Here is a 22,869-nt window from a genome sequence, read left to right on the forward strand (position 1 = left end):
CATTTAGCACACACTACAAGACCTAAGCATTAGATTTAAACTAGTGTAATAATTATCAAATGAAAAAAAGACATTAAAATGAGGTGTGATAAACTGATTACACATCGTCAAAAGTCATAACAAACCCCGAAAGAGCCTAATATGGGCCTACTAACTATGGTTTACACATATAATGCAATCCAGATATATACTATGCTTTGTTTACAGTATATACACGAATGTCTCTTGAGATTGTTTTGCAAATGTACAAAATGTGGAATAATTATGAAAGTGTATTTTGCTTGTTATGTTTTATTACTAGGGTGCTCACCTTCCCTAAGAATGAAATATCACACCTATAACGATATAACAGTAAATCGTGAACAGTACACTTGTAGAATGCGCACAAACAAAAACACTGCCATACAACACGCACGGTTCACAGAGATATTTGGAATGACAGTAAGGTTAGAGGAGATGCAATGGGGTGAGAGGAGAATTCAATGGAGTGAGAAGGGCAGCAGGCTATGACAGTGAAATGTCATGAGGGTGATAAGATATGCTGAATGGATTGGACGATAATAGAGTGAGGGGAAGACAAAAACTGTATGTGGGAGATGAGGGGATAGTAGGTGCCAAATTCAAAATCTTTGTTATGACAAGGTAACATTAAATCTTGTATCACTTAAACAGCACATATTCATAAAAAACACCTAAAAATTGAATAATTCTCAAGGCAGCAATTTGAATCAGACTCGGATGTGTCTTCCACTAGTTTGGCAGTTGATACATTTCCTATTTTTGGCTCCTGGAGTCCTAGATGTTTATACTGAAACCTAACAATCATTATTTGAGTTCTCAAATATTTTAGACTGCATATTACAGTCCTTAATATGCCTCTAATTTGTTTTGAACTTCTCAATAATTATACATTAAATACGAATAATTATATATACCACCTTTTTAATCTTGAGTCTCTATGTTTTGATTAAACCTATGAATTCTAACATGCAATTTGTTTACCTCTATGTGAGTCTTGTGTCTATTTTCACTGAAAAATTCAAACAGCCGAGTTCCATTGCAGAGGAGTGAAACACGCGGTGCGCACAGTTAACTGAGGGCAAACAGGTGCGCGCGTGCAACGTGAGGTTTGCACAGACAGACTGCCAGTTGTAGGGGGCGAAGGGGGTGCAAACGGGGTCGACCGGTTGTGCACGGCAAGACCGGAGGTGTTGCCAGGGAGATAAGGGTTGATTGATGGGCCGATAGGCGCCGGCCTGGTGTGAGCACACGAGAGGTCTTGGATAATTGGCAGGGGGATATAAGGGCGTGTGCATGAGCGGAGAGTTGAATTGTTGCCGGGGACAAGAGCGAAGACATGTCCCCGCTGCCACTCCAGCCGTCAATGGACCTCAACCCTCACGCGTCGCCGGGCGGGTGTTGGCTCATCTCCCCGCCTGGGACAGACGGGTGAGCGGGTCTGAGGGAGCGGAGGCGAGGGCAGCGGTGGAGATGTAGAGCTGCTGTGGGTGAAGCTGCTGTGTACGGAGACGCTGACTGCGTAGACGCTCTGTGCGGAGACGCTGTGTGCGGAGACGCTGTGTGCAGAGTCGCTGTGCAGGATAAGTGAGGTGTAAAGTAGATACGAGTAGGAAGAAGTTAGATATAAGTGACCGTACAGATAGTTATAGGAGTGCCTACAACTGGTGCAAGAATAGGCGAATAAAGTGTAAGCAGGTGACTTGTTACAAAGTGTCGGTGCGAGTAATTTTTGAAGACACTACACCATTATTATTATAATGTTGTTCTATCATGCAGTAGATGAGCACATGTCCCGATTTACCACCATACTTGGTAATGGAGTGTTGAAATCTATGAACAACTGGACATCATATTTGGGTATGATACCTTCTTCTTCTTTAGTGCTGCCTAACGGCGTGTGCGACTTCACGATGATATTGGTCCCGGTCTAGCACGGCGTGTAGAGTTTGTGCTGTTGTTAATTGTAGCCATGTTTTGATGTTACTGAGCCATGTCGTTTTTGGCCGTCCTGGTCGTTACCTAAGGCACGCAATAACTCACACGTAAAAATGCTCTTAGCAACGTCTCCTGAAGCAAGTTGATGCAGAGGCGTACACTATTCTCACATCACCATGCCTAAACGTAGAGAAAAAGACCTCAACGACTGGCAAAGATTGGTAACAAACCTTGTAAATAAGTAAAAATGTCGCAAGTATCATTAGAAAAAAAATATAAATTGTACCGATATAAGTGCTATCATATTTTTATTTCAACCATGGCACAAAGTGTACTCTATTATGCTGGTGGATATAACAAGGATGTGTGCAGAATGTGTGCAAGAATAGTGATGGCACTGTGGCATGCAAAACATGTGGGCGTTTCTCTAATATTTTACTGTTGCAAGCCTGCACACATTTTATCCTGACTGCTTGGAAAAAACCCCATGTAATTAGCATGCTATATTCAGCATTTCTAAATCTCTAAACTCTTGTTTCTTATATTCCAGGCATTACAGTGCTAAAATGAATATTTGTAATACATTTTATCAAAATTGCTTTCCTTCATACATAAATAGCATATATTGTGTAGGTTCCAAAACAATACTACTGTGAAAATGTCGAAACAGTTTTAAGTCCCAATACAGTCTCCAATTAATATTAACGACAAGATAATGAAAATATATTAAATTAATCACAGTAAGTAGTGGCTTTATGTCACCAAGCATGTATTTGTTATGTAAAATTAGTGTTTACGCGGCAATAAACTTACCTATAGGAAACTTGTTTGCTTGTCAAGAGGAGAACTTCTCAGAGAATCAACCCCTTCAGAAAGCATGGAACAACCTACAACCACTACACCAGTTTCCATTCAGACATATCCTATGAAGCGCACGGTTGGGACTGACAAAGTACATACATACAACTCATGGATTTTGAAAGCAGGAGTTTTGGCATACTGGTTAAGGTACCTTAACGAAACAGCCATGTACATAAAGCTCTAGGAACAAATGACCATGTCCATAACTAGTGGTGTTGAACCTTGGTTACAACAAACTGCCTTTGAAAGCATATTTTCTGGTTAAAATACATTTTATTTAAATTTATATAGACTTGTGTTTTCCAGAAAATTACATTTCATGATTTCATGTTGCTTTGGCTTGTGAAACAAATTAAATCTAAATGGTAATATAGACACTGATGCCTCAATTATGTTTTATAATGGCCTGAAAAAATCTAGTTGAAAATTTAAGGAATTGTAAAGTTACACATTCGTATATTATTAAGATAAAATATATTCATTGCTGCAATGAAATTGCCAGGCAGAATTAGTATGTACAGTTTTTTTTTGAATGTTACCACAAGTCTCCAACCATGGTACTATACTGTTACGTTGTGACGAAGTGTGTCTTTGTTCCTGTAGCTTAAAACAGAAACACAAAAAGATTATCTGCTTAAAATTACCTCACGGATCTGTGCGCGGACTTTATCAATGGCCCGAATCCATAGTTCTCGTGGCGGTACCTTTACTTTACCACCATCTCTACTGTGAAAAAGCAACAAAATCAGTGAAAAACCAGTGTATCCAATCGCAACTAAAACAGTGCCCACATTGGTGCAATACCAACTGCTATCACAGCACATTATACACAAACACAAGAACATTTAAATTCACAACAGTGTAATAAAGAGTGCCCTAGTGTGTAATAAAGGGTCTAATTCTCTTTTTGTTTTATTTCACGTGGGCGTATGGAAGATTTAAAATCTTTCGGTGTGCTGGTTTCACACCCTCCATCAGGCGAGCAGTGTAAGGGGACTCCATAGCTGCCACTCTGCACATTCCGTGGTAAATTAGTGGCGATGGGGTGAGTAACTTTCCAGCTCCCGAGGACCTGGAACAAGCCTCCCCTGTGTGCCATGCTCCCCTTAAGCTGCTCTGCTGCTAGGTTAGGGCCACATGTGTCAGCGGTGAGGCATCCAATTCAGGTCTGCCATTCCCACAATCATATGAGGCAATTTTTTAAGCTACTGCTCTGAACGAACAAATCTAATCTAATCGTTAGACTCATCACGATGTTCGTAAGTGTTGTAAACTTTATATCAATTTTATTTCAAAATATTTGGCAAGAAAAATGTATATATATGCCAAATGTCTTCTAAAAAAAGTAATTATTATCAAGGCACCTTATTGGAGCTCTATAGGACTCGTTAACTTATCAAAAATGCTAATTATGTCAAGTATAACAGAAATTCTAACATTTTACAATCCTGTAGTTTCAAACGATAATTCACAACTTCGAGATGAGGCTGTTAAATCTACAAAGAAAATCAGCAACGCCCTCGCTGCAATGTACTCTGCAGACACGTTGTTGCTTATTAGGTTGGTGACTCGCATACTATGGCTCCTGCTATAACTGGAGAGCCAAGATTTGCATTCCTGAGTGAAAGGCATTTTCATTTATGAGTGAACTATTATCAAACTTACAAGCATCTTTATTTCGAGCACCCACCGCCACATCAGTAAAGAAGTGATGTCAAAGAGAATAACACAAAGTTTTATAATACAGATGTTATAACAGGTGATGTATACTATTTACCGTATGTTATTGTCATCAGGCAGAATCTCTGGCTGGTCAACGAATTCCACTTCAGGGTGACATTTTTCAATTTCTTGGCTCAGCCGTTTATTTTCATATGCTGCACTTTCATTCAGTTGTCTATCTTCAGTACGTAGGTCATGATTGGAAATTATTTCATCATCAAATTTAGCATTATAAAGCCCTGGAATGTCATTTTCAAAAGTACTGCCACGACTATTTCTTCTCTCGTCTTCATAAGTGACAAAATGATTAGGTTGTTTCTCAAGCCCATGTATTGATTCATAGCTGGATTTGTTTTCATTAAATCGGGCATGATTCGCAGTCCTTTCTTTTGAGTTTACGTGATTGGTAGAGCAGTCCTGGCCATGGTTACTGGTGACCTTTTCAGATATTTGGAGGACATCTTGGGGTTCCAAAGGTCTCGGCTCCTCGTCCTCATGGAAGCTGCTGAAGCTGCTGTAGGAACCGCGTTCAGCACCAGAGCCTCGGAGACTACCCAGGCCTGAGCCATGATGGCTCTCATTGTCCGGTTCCAATTCACTCAGCTGGGAGCTGTGCTGGCTCAAGTTTCCAGATGAGCCAAACTGACTGCTTCCTGTGGGGCTGCAGCTGTGTGAAACAACAACAACAATACGTATTCATTAATGTAACATTTCAATGCACTTTTGGGTTTTTTTCATGCACAGTGTCATTTATTCGCGATGAAGACAATGGTAATCGTAATATTACCTATTCAGCAAAAGTAACCAGTGATGATTAGATCGTTTACAAATACAGTAAAACCTCATGCAGCCCGACTCAGATAGGCTAGAATTCGGGGTAAGCTAGAAAGAACAATTCCACAATTAAATAACGAAAAATAAGCAAAAAACTCTGACCATAACACTGCTTGTGAGCTATTATGTGGTGGGTGGCCACCTGTCTGGGTTTGACTCAGACAGCCCAGAAATTGGAATCTGTGTTTGGATGGCAGCAATTGATTTGTATCGAGCTCTGGTGGTATAGTGTTGAATTGTATTAAAGTAAGTTGCACAATTCCGATAAACCTAAAATGAGAAATATGTCTGGGTTTTGGTCTGTGGAAAAATTGGCAACCCCAGCAGTAGGATCAAGCAGAATTATCTATGCTAATCCTGTGTAGGATAGTCTTTATGCGTTTATTAAGGTGTAAGACACCATCGTTGACAATTTTCGTACAGTTAATACAAATGCGTACAAATCAAATTTCAATCAATCAATATTTATTTGGCAGTGCACATTACAACAGAACGGGAATGCTACACGGGTACACGGCAACAGGAATGAAAAGAGAAACCTGTCACGCCCTCAGTGGCTAACACCAAATTCTGTTGCTTAGATTTAGCCTAAAATCAGCTACCTGCGAACATTTTGTGTGTTTGCCTGCAATTAATGTTGCCCGATCTTTGGCTATGTTGAAATACAATGTGCATTGTACCAGTCTGTAAGGGCTAGCTATGTTTAAATTGTTCACCTTTGGCGATTTGGGGTATGTCTGTTTGAATCAAGTCAATATAGTCTGGGCTCCACCACATCCACAAACTAGGCTCCTTATTGAAAAAGGTATTCATGACTCTTCATATCTTTGCTAGCTGTGAACTCTAATAGGCAGTCTCCTCTTTCTGATGCCACATTTCCCAACCATCCTCGCATCTATGTCCCTCTTGCCTATCTTTGCATTGGTGTAGAGGAGGACTCCTCTTCCACGACCCTATTACCCGAGACGCCTATTATTTGTGGGAGCAGTAGGGTCCGCGAAAACTCCTATTACCCGTGGGCCTAATCTTACAATTGCCTGCCGTCATCCGCAACTTTTGCCAATGTTATTGCAGAATGGCTTCGAATTACCTGTGAATGTCACGGTTAAGAGAATCACCCGGCAAATTACTCAAATTACTGGCATGTTTGTGTGGGTAATTGGAAGAACATTTGCATATTCGCCATAAATATAGAATTTTAACATGAAAAAAAATGTTTGTACGGAGAGCGAGACACTGAAACACATTGTGTTCAAAGCATTTGCCTCACAGGTAACACACACAGATAAGACACGGAAACACAAGGTGCTACTCAGAGAGACACAAACAAAACAAAGAGAGACATAGGGACACTGAGATACCCACAGAGCACAGAAAGAGACATGCACAAAGACAGAGAGAGAAAGACACTGAGAGAGACATACAGAGATGTGCAGTAGCACACACAGACTTTTTTTTTCCAGAATGTAACACAACCTACCGATGTGCATAAAGAATGTTTTAAATCAGTGTTTATTGCCTGCTATAAAATATGGATGAGAAGACATCCGCTCCAATGCAGACGATTGACTGTTGCATTACGAGACCATGAGTAATGGCGACACCTTGGGGAGGCATTTATCCAGCAGTGGAAAGATCAAAGCAAGTAATTTCCATCTCTCCGTTTCTCTGTCTCTCTATGTCTATATCTCCTCGTGCATCTCTGTTTTATACATTTCCCTCATATCCATGCGTCTCTAAGCATATCCACGTGTTTCTCCCTATCTCCATGTGTCTGTATATGTATGTGTCTCTCCATATCGCCGTCGCTCTCCGTGTACCTCCCTCTCGAAGAGACATGGAAAGAGACGGAGAGATACACTAACACAAATATGAGATACAGAAACATATGGAGATAAACACATGGAAATAAAAAGAGACACACGAGATACGGATAGACACAATGGAGATGCAAAGAGCGATACAGAGAGACAGAGATACAATAAGAGATGGAGATATAGATATACAGAGACACAAAGACAGAAACACATATATACACACAGAGACACACACGGAGATACAGAAAGACACTCGGTGGCGTGGAGAGAGACATGTCTTAGAAGCATAGCAAGTGTGCCAGCCTTTAGAGACAGAAGCTACTTGGCGGTCTATGTGCGCGTTCTCTTTGTAGAAAGTACTTTACCCACAGGTATTGACCGGCCTTTTTATTACAGTACACACTCAGGAAAGTTATCACAACTCCCAATCCCGATATATTTTTTCACGAATAAACGGAGTAGAGTAGAAAATTACTCCCAATTATCTGCAATTTCCCCCCGCGTATAATTCCACAGATTATAATAGGATTCGCAATATTGGTCTCCTACATTTGCGTGAATAAGAGGAGTTCTCCTGCAGCTGTGTGTTGCTCTCATTTAGACGTTGATTCATCTCTTCATACATGTGGTCTACTTATACATCTTCGTGACTGGTAGTTTGGACATATTACTGGATTATCTTCAATTTTGTGATTTTAGAAACTTTGCATTATACCTCTTAATGACACAACTCTATTAAAATCCCACAAACACTAAAAAAAACACATTTTCTGTAATAGCTGTCTTGTTTCTCCTACGATAGAAATAGTTGCCTCACTATTTAAATGTATTTCATTCTCTCATTTTATCCACACCTCAAATATATTCAAGTTCATTGCCACAAATTATGCTTCCAGTTAAGCAATGTTTTATTTTCAAGACAAAATCCAAATTTTGTAAATGGCTCATGAATTACCATGCTTGCGTTAACTTTGATAGAGGTTCCACAAGTTCCAGTGCCTTGTTTGTGATTTATACAAAACATAAACCACAACAAGAACCGCCATGGCAGGAAAATAAACCACGGTTGAAATAATTTCAACTTGTAACGCGCCACAGTATTCGCTCAATCTTAAAGGGAAAGAACGACTCAAGAGGCACGGGGAACCACAGATAAGCGGGAAAGGCATCCATGCGGTAATCCGGTGCCATCGCGTTCTCCTGGCAAGCCATGGCATGGCACCTCGATGCCCACAGGAAGGGAGTTCAGCAATATTTGTGTGAGGCACCAACCTGACCCTGGTTTACAGCACTGTGGAGGTAGTGGCAAAAATGTTACCTTCTCCATTTTTAAACAGAAAAATCCATAGACAACGTGGGCAAACTTAATGCTCAGGATGATTGCTAAGGAAGAGAAAAAGGGAGAGTGCAAACTAAATTGAAAGCAAAACATCGAGAAAAATTCAAACACTCACTTTGGACAGGACTGGCTATTGGCTAGGAAGCAGGCAGAGAATGGAATATGCTAATAAGAAAGGTAGATATATCCTTATTTTATCCCCCCCCCGCCCCCAGTATAGTCCACTTTGTTATGAATACATTTCCATAAACCACCATGTGTCAGAGAACAGCCGTGGAAGATTATGTAACAGAACTACGTCGAATATCACTTTAATGGGGATCGTTATCCACACGAGGGGCACAGACCCTGCAAAGAGTGGTCATCACATGTCAATCAATTTATAATAAGCTAATATAAGTGAAAAATCTAAGTCAATGAGATGTTTTTTTGTGCAGTAATTGATGGCTGCCAAATGCAAATTGCCATCTAAATTCTCCTGAGCCATCCACCCATCTTTACGATTCTCTTTCACATGAGAAATCCATAGAATATAGATACAGAACCAGTACAGGATAGCATCAGTACAGAATGTTCATATCAGGAAGTCCTGAAGGGACATCAGAGCTTACATATCCAGTTTGTAAACCAGAGAAAAACAAAAGACCCAATTAAATTATTGAGACATCAGGCAACAAGGGGGTCATTTGTAAAAGGTGGTCAATACTGAAAATCTGGAGAAATAAATACTCCTAGAAAAGGCTGAAAGCGGCAAGACTGCTAGCTGGGTGGTGGCGATGCACATCTGTAATCCAGCACCATGGAGGCGAGGGTTGGTGGAGCACACAAATGTTGTGAAACTCCCTTCCTGTGCACATTAAGGAGAAGGTGGTACAGTAAAGTGCGGAATAATGTTTCCCTTCTGTATGGTATAGACTGTTGCCCTCACACAAGTGTGGATTTGCTCTGGGTGCTCTGGTTTCCTCCCACATGTATAAACGTTGGTTAACTGAATAAAACATATTTTAATATGTATACGCCTCCATATTTGTGGAGTGTGCAGCATTATGAGATGTCGTTTGCAGGAATGATGTTGTATAAAAACGCTTGTTATAGCCGTAACATGGCATGGAAGCAGGAGTGTGCGGTATTACAGAATAGTGGCCCAATTCATGTAGCATTGAAGACTATAATTCAACCTCATTTTAGCAAAATACTTGAAACAATTGGCCGCTTTCTGAAATTTTAAATTCAAGTAGGGCCCATAGCACCCATATAATGCCTATTCCATTGCTCCTTATTCTGCTCTGGTGGAGTGGCTGAATATTGTCGAGGTTTGATCAGAGCTAAAGCTGAGCCCAGCAATATTGGCAAGAAGCTGCCAATGGCAAGAACCTTCCACTGTTGGCGCAATAAGGTCAATGTTTTTATTGTAGCAAATGTCGGGAGCACTGGAGCGGTACACAGACCACTCTGGATCAACAGTGGTGGAATGAACACACACACCTAATGGACACCCACACATGGATGCAGATGGAGGAGATTATGAAATGACGTTGCTGCTGGACTGTTGCCTCTGCTACTGATGATGATGATACAGAATATGTAGTGTTGCCAGGAAAGCCTCACCAAGTCCTAAGACGCATGCAGGAAAAAAAAGGATTCTTGAGCATCTGGAGAAAACCCATGGACAATTTTTTGCACAGATAGATTTAACAATCCACTTCTTATCCTTTTTTAGATATTTTACAATCCATTAAGTTTGGGATTTTCATATATGCCTATCTGTTCGACGAACTCATGCTTTCAAAGTGCCTATTTAAGGCCCAGATTACCTAAGAGAGGCTTAGGACAGGTTCCGATACCATTACCACTCCTATAAGTGACCAGGAATTGAATGCCCGATACCAGACTCATGGCGTAGTGCACAAAAAACCATTGTGTTTCTCATATACAAAAACAAGACAAAGATTCCCCGTATATCTTTCTACAGATTGGTGGGGTAAGTGCTTTTAGCAAGCACCTATGAAGGCTGGTATGGCACACGACGGGGTGGGTAGCCTGCACCACGCTTGGCCACCCTGCCTCCCCACGTGCGATGGTTATACCAGAAACAGTCGCGCTGGGGATGCCCAGGACCGGTTCAGACATTTGTTACCGATATCGGCCACACGCAGGAATCAAACTCGGGTCTCTGGGTTCAAAGCGCGGTGCACTGACTACTACACCACCGCTTCCTACAGAGACAAAGATACACCCGATATCCTTAAAAGACTGTTCTTATCAAGCACCTATGAAGGCTGGCACGGCACACGAGGGGGTGGGTGGTCAGCACTATGCCCAGTCGCCTTTGTCTCCCCAGTGATGATCTTTATATACTACGCCAGGTCCTCATTTAAGTCCGAGTCGACCGAGAGAAGGCCTACGACTGGTTCAGATCATCATTACTGGTGTTGGCTGAGAGTGGGAATCGAACTCGTGTCGCCAGGTTCAGAGCACAGCACGCTGTTGTACTACTGCTTCCCACAGCATAGATACACACATGCACACATACAAATTGCCTTATGGGAAAGTGATATAGTTTCAGTCAGGGGTGCAGACGCAGGTCCAACTTATAATGGTTAGCACACTGGTGCTAAATGGGTGTCTGATGCGCTGTGACAGCGTGAAATTGGTGCACACCTGTACTTCTCCCTAAAGCCAATTCAAATGTTGTGCTGTATTGGTGTTAACGCATGTTAATAAGTTAGAACATTATTCATGTATCTGACCACTACCCCAAGTAAAAATTGTATTGTAGCCATCAGAGTACATGTAAATTAGATTCTGGCTAACTTTAGTGGTGAGATCTAAATGGTCATGACCACCATGGTCTAATATGGTCACTCAATTTCCATGACTGTCATGGTGTGGGAGGTCTTCATTGCATCAGGCGACTGTAAGTATAGGAACCGTGAGAATATGAATATTCAAATCATTTCGACTTCATAACACCATGGCATTTTGTTTTTCTCAACTTTTGAGATAATTAATCAATTTTGGAAAGTGCAATAATACATTATAAAAAATTATGGTTTCCAAAATATGTACCTTTCTAGAATGACAATATAACACACGACAATACTGGAAAAGATAGTGAATTATAAAGTAAATTCCTTCTGGTAATACCGAATGTTTTGTGTGATTGATAATTACAGTACGTAAAAAATGTTGTTATTGAATACATACAATGATGAGATGACTACAGTTACTGGTTTTCAACACGTAGGCTTTCGCGACCAATATTATTCCTAATAAAGGTTTTTGGGTTAGATCGCGTAAATATAACTGTGTCGTAACCCTCCACCACACGACACAGCCAGTAAGGTGTGTCACGTAAACAACGCGCCAATTAGTTACTACTGCAGCCCACTGGTGTGTTGGAGAGTAAATCCACAATATTTACAATTTGAGGAGTACAACGTTTCACTGGTAATTACATCCAGCATCATCGGGCGATTTGCCAGAATAGTGAAGCAATCCACCTGCTTCCGGTCTTAAATAGAGCAAGATGCCGTCATCACTGAACCCATCATGTGCAGAGGTCAAAGGCGAAGGAGGGGGGTTATTGTAATTATGTCATAGATTAGTAATCAGTTAATTAGCATGTGTTTCCTTTATAAGGATTGCAGTTGTAATATGTATTATTTAATAATACGCTTCCATTGAAATTGAGATGAATACAAATAATTGTAACCGCTCTGACAGCTACAGGCTGAGTACGGAATGTAAGCGTATTATTAAATAATACATCTTACAACTGCATTCCTTATAAAGGAAACACATGCTAATTAACTGATTACTAATCTATGACATAATTACAATAACCCCCCTCCTCCGCCTTTGACCTCTGCACATGATGGGTTCAGTGATGACGGCATCTTGCTCTATTTAAGACCGGAAGCAGGTGGATTGCTTCACTATTCTGGCAAATCGCCCGATGATGCTGGATGTAATTACCAGTGAAACGTTGTACTCCTCAAATTGTAAATGTTGTGGATTTACTCTCCAACACACCAGTGGGCTGCAGTAGTAACTAATTGGCGCGTTGTTTACGTGACAGACCTTACTGGCTGTGTCGTGTGGTGGAGGGTTACGACACATTTATATTTACGCGATCTAACCCAAAAACCTTTATTATGAGTTACAGGTTTCAAAGTACTTTCTCAAATTATTCAGGTGAAAGGAGAGGACAAGAGGAGAGGGAAGACGGAGAGTGAGAGGGATAGAGAGGGAATAGAGGCCGACCGAAACTGAATTTCTGGTTTCGGCCGAAAAAGAAACCAGACCGAAAGTTAAAAATTGACTTTCGGCCGAAACCGAAAATTAAAAATTTACTTTCGGCTGAAACCGAAAATTAAAAATTGACTTTCGGCCGAAACCGAAAGTAAACCGAAAGTTAAAAATTGACTTTCGGCTGAAACCGAAACTATGCCGAAAGAGGCCATTTGTCAACTTTCGGCGCTGAAACCGAAACCGATTTTCGGTCGGCCTCTAGCCTCTATCACATCTTGACCCGACGATTGCACCTCTTCCCCTATTATGCCCTTCTTAATTTAATCAACTACCACCTCTAGATGATCCAAAATTCTGCTACCAGACTTGTTCTCCAAATTCATTAATTTAACGTGATCACTTCAATACTCAGATCCCTCCCCACTGGTTTCCTTTCCAGTCCTTCATCAATTTACAAATTCCCATCAAGTACCTCAATGGTCTCACCCCTGCCTGCCTGCCTGCCTCTCCCCTCTCATATCGTAGTACTCTCCTTCATGCGCTCTCCTCTTCAGAAATAAATACCTTCGATCAAAGTCCCCAGTCAATATTTGCTCCTTGAGATGTTTCGCTTTCTCCGTTGCTGCCCCCGGCCTAGGAACCGATTCTCTCTCCGGCCATCATGTGTTGTTCACTTCCCATCCCTGGTCAAGTCCAGGCTCAAAATATCTTCAACCTCTCTGTCATATTTTGTTTACTATGAATGGGATGAATTCATCAAAGCCACATCGAATCCAATTTCAGCTGAGCTTCTGAACCCAAAACTGAATCTGACCAAAATCCGAATTTTTATTGCTTGAGTTTAAATTCTAAATAATAAAACTAATTCGAATCTGTTATCATTTATTTGAGTCTGAATAATTCTGCCAACAGTAACAACAACTGTACACTCAATTACATGTGTAAAAAACTAGGGGTGGTGCTACTTCGGCTCAAATACAATGTGCCACTTATGTTCAAGGGTGGGAATGGATCCCAAGATGCCGGGACCCTAAAGTTCCACCAACCACTCTCATACCATGGTAGCTGTTTTTAGTTCACAAACTATGTTAACTTATTTTTATCTCTCACACCATGGTAACTCATCATGATCAATTATGTTCTCTCCATGCTGATTGAAGGCCTCCCCAACCATCACCATCTCTCAATGTCTCACAATACAACAATCCATCTATCTCCTGCTCATTTGTTGATCTTGTCTCTCTCAGCTCCATTGTAGATGTGCTCTTGGGCATTTTTTTTGTCCTGCCAAAGCCCACTTTCCTTAACACTCAATAAGAGGTATTTTATTTACATATGTTATCTGATCCATATGTAGCTGCTGTTGAGCAGACTTACAAATAAATATGTAACCTACACAATGCTAATGTACAGTCTTTAAAATACACTGCAACCTACGTACGACTTTTGTACATTATGTATACTCCATTACAAGATATGTAATGTGGTTGTACAAAATTAATACAAAATAAACACAGTGCTCACCAAGGGATCTTGCCAGCCAGGGTGCTGCGGCGTGCCGGGTGGTGCTGTCATTCATGCCCAGGCTAGTGCGGCGCCAGATTCGGCACACACATCGGGATTTGTGCAAACCTTGAAAAGTGCCCATACCTAATTGATCTGAATCTGAATATGTTCCATTCCTAATATATAAATGAACCTTTCTCCATACATGTATGTTGAACTTCGTTCAAACCGTAGGTAGCCAATCGTACTATTCGGAAGTGTCGGGGAAGGATTGGGTGGATATGTAACACTACTTAGTACAGCACCTTGAGACAGTTGCATTGACTTACAAATTATAATGGAGGTTTACCGCTCCAAATTTTCTGGCAAGCACCTTAATGTAGCATCACACACACGTGAATGTGTCAGTGATGATGACAACAAAGAGTTTGATGATGGTGATTGTAAAGATTGTAATGATTATGATGATGTTGCTTTTTAATTTCTAGTGTTGCTGATGTCCTGTTGCGACTATTTACTGTGCTGCTGTTGATGACAATGAAAAAGAGGATCCCGGGATGTAGTGCTCTTGGAAAAGCCTCACTGCACTGGGTCCCTAGACACATTTTTTAGTGTCATGGCAAGTTGTAAGAACTGGAGTACCCAGAGAAAACCCACTCAACGAAGGGGATAATTCTCAGATGTCAACATAGAAAGATGAAATAATCAATTTGCTGTACTGCCTTGTCCTGGTTATCTAATAGTCCAGCGGGTTTAGGAGTATTGTGAGTATGAATGTGATCGACTAAGCCACGCATCCAAAGTTACGGATTGCAAGCATCATGCACATACCACACAAGGAGATGCATGCATGGTCGAATAGAGACTATACGTGTAGGTACAGTGTGTGTACCTCAATGCATATGGTCGTGCTGGACTTTCTTATCCACCACCGTATCCAGTCGTAAATAAATGGATACATAATGCACTTTAGCTGTTGTCCTTCCACAAACAGAGGCCTTCCCGCACCATGTAGGTCATGGGGGTTGTCTGACCATACTTCACTCATAATAACCACACCGATTGGTGACATATACAGCGTTTGTTTAATCTGGTGATTCTAAGTATTTATATTCTAACATCTATTAAAGTAGTAGAGAACGTATTGTATATACAATCACACAATATATATTCTGCATATGCATACCTGTCGGATAGCTCCATGGAGGGCCGACTTTCCAATGAGTACTTTTGGTTTGGCAGCCGGCCAGATGTTGATATGGATTCCAGGTCATTTGGGCCATTCTTTGTCGACTCAAGACTGTCATTCCTTCTGCATACACAGTTATATAATGCAATGTAACAATTCACACATACCTATATACACCTACATGCGGTTCATAAACATTCCTTTAGGGACTCGGCTTCTTTGTGGGGTGGCTACAATGAAAGTAGAAAAATATACGTTTTCAAGAATGTTTACCCTTTAAAAGCTTAATCTCCATAAATGAACACCATTAAACTATCGAAATCCCCCACTGTACATAAGGGATATGTTCCTGGGAAATGCTACTGAACTCAAAATTACTTGAAGTGGATTTAACACGTAGGCTTTCGCGACCAATATTGTTCATAATCAACGATTTTTGGGTTTAGATCGCGTTACTTATAAATGTGTCGTAACCCTCCACCACCCGACACGGCCAATCAGTAATTCTGGCGAATTGCCCGATGATGCTGGATGCAATTACCAGCGAAACGTCGTACTCAAATTGTAAATGTTGTGGTTTCACGCTTCAACACACCGGTGGGCTAAAGCAGTGAACTATTTGTCTTTTGTCAACGTGACACTTTTTTTACTGATTGGCCGTGTCGGGTGGTGGAGGGTTACGACACATTTATAAGTAACGCGATCTAAACCCAAAAATCGTTGATTATGTACTTGAAGTGGACTCTAATTTTCCACAGACATAATATGAAAATCAGGGGATGTGTTTCTACACCACCATTTCTTGAAAAAGCAATGACCTAAATGTATTTAAGTGTACACAAATGCATATGATTAAAGGTTAACATACATTTCAGCTCATAATAAATACAAATAATTACATAAAACTTACCAGAGATGGTTTACGAGCTTGCTGATCGAGGCTTCTTGTGGTGAGCAGTAGAGAAGGTATGCATATGAAGCAGTGCCGGATTATCCTAGTAGCAAAACTAGCTACAAATGCTACGGGCCCCGCACTTTCAAGGGCCTCACGCTAAATGATTTGAAGCTATCAATTCCGGTTCAGTGATTCTGCACTTGCTCTATTACTATAGTACTATACTGCCTTCAACTTTTATGAACGACTGGGTGTTTAACGTTAGCGATTTGTCGTATTATCTGGCTGCATAGCAAATGATAAAATACAATTACTTTACTATGCAAGTAAAAAATGTATGTGTTTTAATATTTAGGAGTTTAATTTATTTATTTAGGGGCCCTTTATAACATATGCTACAGGCCCCGCACTAGCTTAATCCGGCACTGAGATGAAGGGGCATGATTACGTGCCACTTCATCTGAAGATGATGAAGTTGACGATAAAGTTGGAGCTATAGGAATGTCCGATGGCTTGCCATCGGTCAAAAACGGTCACTGCATTGTGTGCTTTCAGATTCCGTTATGCGGCCGTCTGGACACTCTTCCTTCCGATGTTAGGAAGCCACTGGAACTATGGACTTTTAAATTATCGAGATTGAAAACTAATTTCTATAAAACTGCACTTTTTGTGTTTAGTTTGTTGTCCTTCTCCCACACCTTCAATGAGCATGATTGGCTATGTACGGTGCGAAAGAAGTTCAACATACATATATACAGAGGAAGCTGTCTATCTTCTCGAGTCTTCTCCTGAATTTTTGGCATGATTGCAGAACGTTTAACAAAAATCTGCTCAAAGACAGCTGGAGAGCTTGTTTCTTCTTCTGCTGGTACAACTCCGTGTAGCAGTGGATGCCAGTTCATAAGCAATACCACTATCACTTCATCGGCCTCTTTCTCAGCTAACTGTTGTTCCAGCTACATCAGATCCTCATTTGACAGGTCCTCAACATGGAGCCCAAGGCACTCCAACATATCCGACTCCTCCACATTGTCGAGTCCAGCTTCGCTCTACCATGTTGAAGGGAAAATTCCCTCCATGTGGTACACGATATGCGTGTACACAATTACAATCGCAAAAAGTCAATTTCTAGTTTTAAAAAAATACGCAAAAAAAATTGTTTTCGAAAGAACGCATATGCAAACCATGAAATGTACTGTAGAAGGGAATATGTTCCCTAATTCATCAGCAACGTATATGCGAAACAACACATTACAGAAAGGTATAGTGGGGGATTGCTGTATATAGTGTCACGAATGTACAAGGTGGAAAGAGAATCTCGATCAAAACATTAACTAGGCTTGGTTGTTAAGAGATACCGGTCAGCCTACCATCTGCCATATCACCCAGCGGTGATTTACACAGAGGCTATAAGCATCACTGTTGATCATTTCATCTGATGCTTTCCCACTGTAACCCCCTAGTGTGAGTTGCCCATCCTGCATCAGCCCTCTCCATCTGTACCATGGATATTGTGCCTAGTGGAGGTATTTATTTTGGACTTTTATTTGTCTGGCCCTTCTCCTTCTGACCTGTCTGGCTAGGATGGCTCTAGCAAAAACTCGCACCACCAGTATAAAGCTGCATACTGGATCCATAAGGCAAACACTTAAATCCTCCTATCATATTCTGGTAACAGTCTCAGGAGTGACAGCCCCTGGAACTGAGTTTATGGGTTTGAATCCAGCATATAGAGTTCATGGTATCAGTCCTGTCAATATTAGAGTTTGGTTTTTTACTTATTTTAGCTAATTCGAGCTTTAAAAATGCAAATGCTTTGATTGACATGATACACAAAGTAGTACACTTCTCCCTTTTTAAAAATGTATTTCATAATGCCAATACAGTGGAAATGTTCTTGTGAATTTGATATGGGAGGTCTTAGGCACATATCTTAATATCCACATTTATCCATGCAATTAACTCATTTTATTCAGAACAGTTAAACCCAAATAATACAACTGATTTTCATGCTTTGTATCTCTCGTCTTATCCACGCCAGGTTTTGGATAAGGGGCCGTCTATAAATGACGTCACGCGATTTTGGACGATTTTTTTACCCCCCCCCCTCGTCACACGGCGTCACAAAAAGTCAGACCCCCCCAAATATGACGTAACAAAGCTCTGCCCCCCCCCCAAAAAAAACATGCTTCAAATCGCTTTAAACTATTGTCATTGTAGTGCGTATTTAATGTGGCGCTGCACTCTGATGTTGTAGGAGAAAACATTTATTAAGAAGTCTATTTAAGTAGAACGTGTTGTCTATATTTATTTAAAGTTGCGCATTTTGATGTGACGTCACATTTCTCAAACCCCCCCCCCTCGTCACACATCGTCACAAATGTCTGACCCCCCCCTAGGTGCGAGACGTCATTTATGGACGGCCCCTAATAAGAAGAAAGGTGTTCTATGTTTCCAGGAGACCACGTCAGGGTCATATTGAGCCAGGTCAAGCCTGATAATGCAAAGCTGCTGTTGCCATGGCAAACACTTTCTGAGAAACCTCTTCCTATGGAGCAACATCAACCAGAATTGTCAACGAAGCTATCACTGTCATCGTTACATAATCATCATCGTCAACACATTACCACCATTGTCACATCACCATCAGCACATCACCACCATAACCATCACTACCACCATCGTCCCAACACAGCATACGTTTCTAAATCATTAGACCTCCTTTGCCAGTACCAAAATATAATAATAGGGTCTTTCCCCTTTTTTCTGGCAACAAAACTGAAAGCTTTTTACAAGGAATCATGTCTGCATTAACCACAATACTTGTGGTCAAAATGCAAACAAAAAACACACTCTGATAATATATGCATTGTCCTTGAAACTGATTGGTCCACACCAGAGACGGCTTTCTTTTGAGCCTCGTCTCAATTACGCCTTTTGGCGTCCTCTGGTCTAGCACCAATTGAGACGATGCTCAAAAGAAAGCTGTCTCTGATGTGGACCAATCAGTTTAAAGGACAATGCATATATTATCAGAGTGCGTTTTTTGTTTGCATTTTGACCACAAGTATTGTGGTTAATGCACACATGATTTCTTGTAAAAAAGTTTCAGTTTTGTTGCCACAAAAAAGGGGACAAACCCTGCTATTATGTCCCAACACGACACGAGTCATTCCAACACAGCTGTACACAGTACAAGCTGTCCTGATAATTGTAAGACATAGCAGGAGTCACCCCAGCAGAGTGTGAGTCATCCCAACAGTCACTCAGCACTAAAAGTGACCAATATGATCAATATTGCCTCCACATCAACAAAATCATCATTATCACACCCATGACGATTATTATGATAATCATCATCACCAAAACATTGGGAGCTGCAAAACGACATTATGACATTATATATGTCGGTCGCGCCACAAGAATCCTGAGTGCAACCTACGCTTTTGCTCGATTGTTCCCTCTCTGGGATACGCACGGATAAAAGTGGCTAATAAAAGATGTCTAAGTGACTTCCTCTCATCCACATGATGGATCTGATAACAGGAGGATTGTAGTACATGGATAAAAGGAAGGTGCGCAGATCGCATAGAGTGCGCAGATATTAAGAAGCACAAAAAGCAGGGCATTGAATGAATATTACTCTTGCACAATAGTATTATAATTGAAAAATAATCTTGAATGTCCTCTTCAGTTGTGCAAAAGCACACCATGCACAGAAGACCATGATACTGCCATATAACTTAGTCTCCTATAATTTAAAAATAAAAATTAATATTACTACTTAATAGCATTATTTCATATTATACATGTAAAAGTAAAACATGGATACCACATATGATTGTATATTTAATGTGATTGAAATGTAATTTATGAGTGAAAAAAATCATTTGAATAGAAAACTAATAACAACGTCAATGGAATACTTAAACACAGGAAACATTTTATAAAAGCAGACTACAAGCTTGCAAGGCAGGATACGGAGGATTTATAAAGCGACGTTGAACATGATTTCATGGAAATGCATGCAACTGCACTCGCAGACTGTCACTTACATGATAGAAGAGTAGTCCGGCTGCCGTTGAGCGTGTTTATGTGCTGGACAGGGATCGAGTCCTTTGCTGGAGGCGGATTGGGCCTGGTGGATGGGAAGGGGGTGACTAGAAGAGGCTGGCTGCGCTGAGGTGTGATACGGAGGAGGAATGCTGTTACTGGTTGTTTCACTGCGATAGTCGCTGTCATCTTGGTCATCCCCAGCTGGAACGGTTAAACACAGCATTTATCGTTTATGCACCAGTCACCCAAATCTGCGATTGTTACCATAATCCGTCGTTTCTCATCTTATTACGGTCGTTCATATTTCAATAAATTGTATTTAATTTTGCAGCTGTGGTGCATACGACATTAATTCCAACAGTTTATACAAAATACAGTTTTGTAAACTGAGATAAACTCTACATCTCAAACAACTGAGGAAATGATTATGATTTTCGACTCTTTAAAATTTCATATTACTACATTGCTATTGACTTAGACATTTTTTTCAGATCTTATGTTCATTAAAAATCATACCTTATGCATATTCATAAAAGTATAAAGCACAATCATCAGGATACTATAATCATAAAAATAATGTAAAAAAAATAAAACAGTATGAAACACTTAGACAAAGACGCAAGTGGAAATGTTTAGACAAAGACATCACATTGCAATTCTAGCATGCATCATTGGTGCTGATGGGTTTGTTGTGTCTTAACAAAAGGTAACATGACTAAATGTGGAATATGAAGTTGAGAGACAACTTGACGGACACAATTGGCCTCCACACATCAGGGACAATGAGGGAGACACAAGCAGGCTTGATTAAGCACAATGACTTGACAAAACTGTAGACAAGACGACCGACTACATTCAACATAGCTTAGGGGACAATCTGGCTATGAGAAATCGGAGTATGCATAATATTTGCATAATAAATTGTTGCGCAATAGTACATAACTCCTACATATCCTTCAAAGTCCTATAATTTGTTCCTCCTGCTAGCCTCCTCACCTTCCCAATGATGTGCAGAGCTTGTGTAGCTTTGCTTGCAGCATGCAGACACTCCTGTCGAAGCATGCTGCTATTCACAAGCATACGGCGTATGTACTGAAGGGTACTGGAAAGCCAAATTATGTGTTTATGGCAGAAATTTGTTTATATTATAATTAAGACTTACCAATGCTATGTTTATTTTAGGTTGTTGCTTAAACATATGGGCTTCTTCCATGATTGTAACAAGTGGTGATTTATAAGTGGCAATTTATTTGGGCAAATTGCACTTTCTAAATATTTATCCGAAAACACTCAAAGAACGAACAGCTTATGAGAAATAATCACTCCATTCATACTTTCCTGCATTTTAATAAATCGCAAAACCTTTTGCGTAGTTGCAAACATTTGTTCTATTCTATTCGTTTACATGCTCGATGACAAAGCAAGATTATAGACTAAAATTATTATTTCTAAAAGGAAAAAAAAATTTACATGCCCAATAAGCCTAAACATGCTTTCGAAATTACTAATATTGGCTCCCTCTCATATGTTAATGCATTTACAATATTTGTAGTTACACTTGCAAATATCAATCTTTGTAATGTAAATCATTGTAACCCAGTCATTAGATGCATGTCTACCTTCTCTTAAAGCTGTCTTGATGCATATCCTTAGGGAAACTATGGAAAGTCATGGAAAAAAAATGAATGTACGTGGAATATTCGTGTACATTATTACTCATTTGTTTACCTAGGAAAGCCTCACTTGGTCTTTAGACCCATTTACACAAGGGTTGTGTTTGAAATATTCAGGTAGTTCATTTTCTGGAGTCGTTGCATGTGGGAGGAAACTAGTGAGCAGCAAAACCCACACATACGAAGGTATAACATTCAAACTCTACACACACAAGAAGATAAAAAAAACTATTGACTGCTGTACTACCTCCCACAAGCATGTCATTCCCTGTATGCAGTAGCGGCTATCGCTGTGATGACCTACCAACCCAATCTCCATGTCCCACCACACGGATCAACATACAGTATATTTCTGCTTTTATGCAGATACATACATATATATAAATATATTATTGTACATATCTCAGTATTAGGGGTTTTTTTTATTATGGAAGAAGCCCTACAATGATCAAAATTTAATGAGTCAATGGGTCATAAACTGCTATAAACTATGTATAATTATATCACCAGAAAGTCTGAATAGACAGCATTTGAAAAAAATGCATTAATTCCTGATCAAGGTTCGCTATGATCCACTTTTTCTGCTACAGCAGACCATTTGCAGCTTTTAAAATAATGTTTGTGCCTTTTGTAACCAAAATGTTTCAATAATATTTCTGCCATATGCCATTAAGTCTGAAGTGCCAAAGTAAGATGTCTCATGACAGTACCCTGACCCACAGGCCAATATTTAAACAGCTGCTGTAGTCTCAGGATGCCCATTTGTT

The 22,869-nt window shown here is 40.3% G+C and overlaps 1 protein-coding gene across 7 annotated transcripts in view; it reads right to left on the bottom strand.

Moving 5' to 3' along the window:
• Window positions 1-22,869, bottom strand: part of LOC144951455 (protein unc-13 homolog B-like) — a 250,122-nt gene that overhangs the window by 165,774 nt on the left and 61,479 nt on the right. For 3 of the 7 annotated variants that reach the window (XM_078881764.1, XM_078881772.1, XM_078881736.1), the window contains 4 exons: window positions 20,429-20,630; window positions 15,476-15,601; window positions 4,595-5,206; window positions 3,462-3,543 (listed from right to left, as the gene is read on the bottom strand). In XM_078881764.1, coding sequence (XP_078737890.1) covers window positions 3,462-3,543; window positions 4,595-5,206; window positions 15,476-15,601; window positions 20,429-20,630 — 1,022 coding nt within the window. The remainder of the gene's footprint in view (window positions 1-3,461; window positions 3,544-4,594; window positions 5,207-15,475; window positions 15,602-20,428; window positions 20,631-22,869) is intronic. The other 4 variants (XM_078881780.1, XM_078881744.1, XM_078881754.1 and 1 more) reach the window with 4 other exon arrangements.

The sequence above is a fragment of the Lampetra fluviatilis genome, chromosome 3 (assembly GCF_964198595.1).
Source record: "Lampetra fluviatilis chromosome 3, kcLamFluv1.1, whole genome shotgun sequence".
NCBI classification, from domain to species: domain Eukaryota; kingdom Metazoa; phylum Chordata; class Hyperoartia; order Petromyzontiformes; family Petromyzontidae; genus Lampetra; species Lampetra fluviatilis.